This window comes from Carlito syrichta, unplaced genomic scaffold (assembly GCF_000164805.1).
Source record: "Carlito syrichta isolate Samal-C Ts95f unplaced genomic scaffold, Tarsius_syrichta-2.0.1 Scaffold302038, whole genome shotgun sequence".
Classification (NCBI taxonomy): Eukaryota; Metazoa; Chordata; class Mammalia; order Primates; family Tarsiidae; genus Carlito; species Carlito syrichta.
Genome location: NW_007246134.1, coordinates 155,301 through 156,153, shown reverse-complemented (window position 1 = coordinate 156,153; position 853 = coordinate 155,301). Strand labels below are relative to the sequence as shown.

General features: G+C 69.6%; 1 protein-coding gene across 1 annotated transcript in view; it reads right to left on the bottom strand.

The window, feature by feature from the left end:
* Positions 1 to 838, bottom strand: part of SCHIP1 (schwannomin interacting protein 1) — a 148,928-nt gene extending 148,090 nt beyond the window's left edge. Inside the window, exons 1-2 of the mRNA XM_021711309.1 lie at positions 629 to 838; positions 1 to 475 (exon numbers count right to left, since the gene is read on the bottom strand). The exon at positions 1 to 475 is cut by the window's left edge and continues 254 nt beyond it. Of these exons, the coding sequence (XP_021566984.1) occupies positions 1 to 475; positions 629 to 676 (523 nt within the window). The 5' untranslated portion in view covers positions 677 to 838. The remainder of the gene's footprint in view (positions 476 to 628) is intronic.
* Positions 839 to 853: the final 15 nt, after the last annotated feature.

Sequence of the window (853 nt, the reverse complement as noted above, 5' to 3'; positions counted from 1 at the left end):
GGGCCCGGGCGCTGCTCGGCCGGCCGGCCGCCACCACGTTGCCATTGTGCCGGAGGTCCTGGGGGTCGTGCGGGTGGAGGTTGCCGTTGGGCACCGGGGGCGGCATGGCGGTGGTGGCGCTCCTGCCCCCGCCGCCGCCGCCCCTGCCGGGCCCGGCACTCACGTCCCCCGGCTCCCGGACCGGACAGCGGTCATTCCGGCACCCTCGCTGGTCGCGCTCGTCCTCCTCTTCCTCCTCCTCCCCGTCCTCCTCCGGCGCCCACTCATTAATCACCTTCTTCTGGTAGACCGGGAAGGGCTCCTCATAGTCCTCCAGGGCAGACACCAAGTCCAGGCTGCCCCCCGGCGACGACGAGGATTTGCACTCGGAGCACGGGGTCACTTTGGTGGAGTTGGACTGCGAACTGGCGCGGCTGCTGCTGCTGCTGCTGCTGCCGGCGTCACTGCCTAGATCCATCCCATCCTCTCGGTAATCCTGCGGGGGGGACAGAGAGTGAGCGACGGGTCGAGCCCGCTGCCGCCGCCCGCCGCCCGCCGCGACCGCCCGCGCCCCGAGTGCGTGCCCCTCACCAGCCCGATCCCCCTCCTGCCTCTCTGCCCCACCGCCAGGCTCCCTCTGGTAACTAACCCTCAAATGAGCAGAGGGCTGTCCGGCCGCTGGCGCGCACTCTTTCATTCAAGGGGCCCCGGGGCGTGCGCAGACTTTGTTTTAACCATTTTGAGCCGGGCGCGTCCCTCTCCCCCGCCCCGAGAACCAGACACTTTCCCAGAGAATTCTAATTCCCCGGGGGCGGGCCCTGAAAAGGGAGTGGGCGGCTGCTAATTTCGCACCTCGCTCCGGGCGCCGAGACCA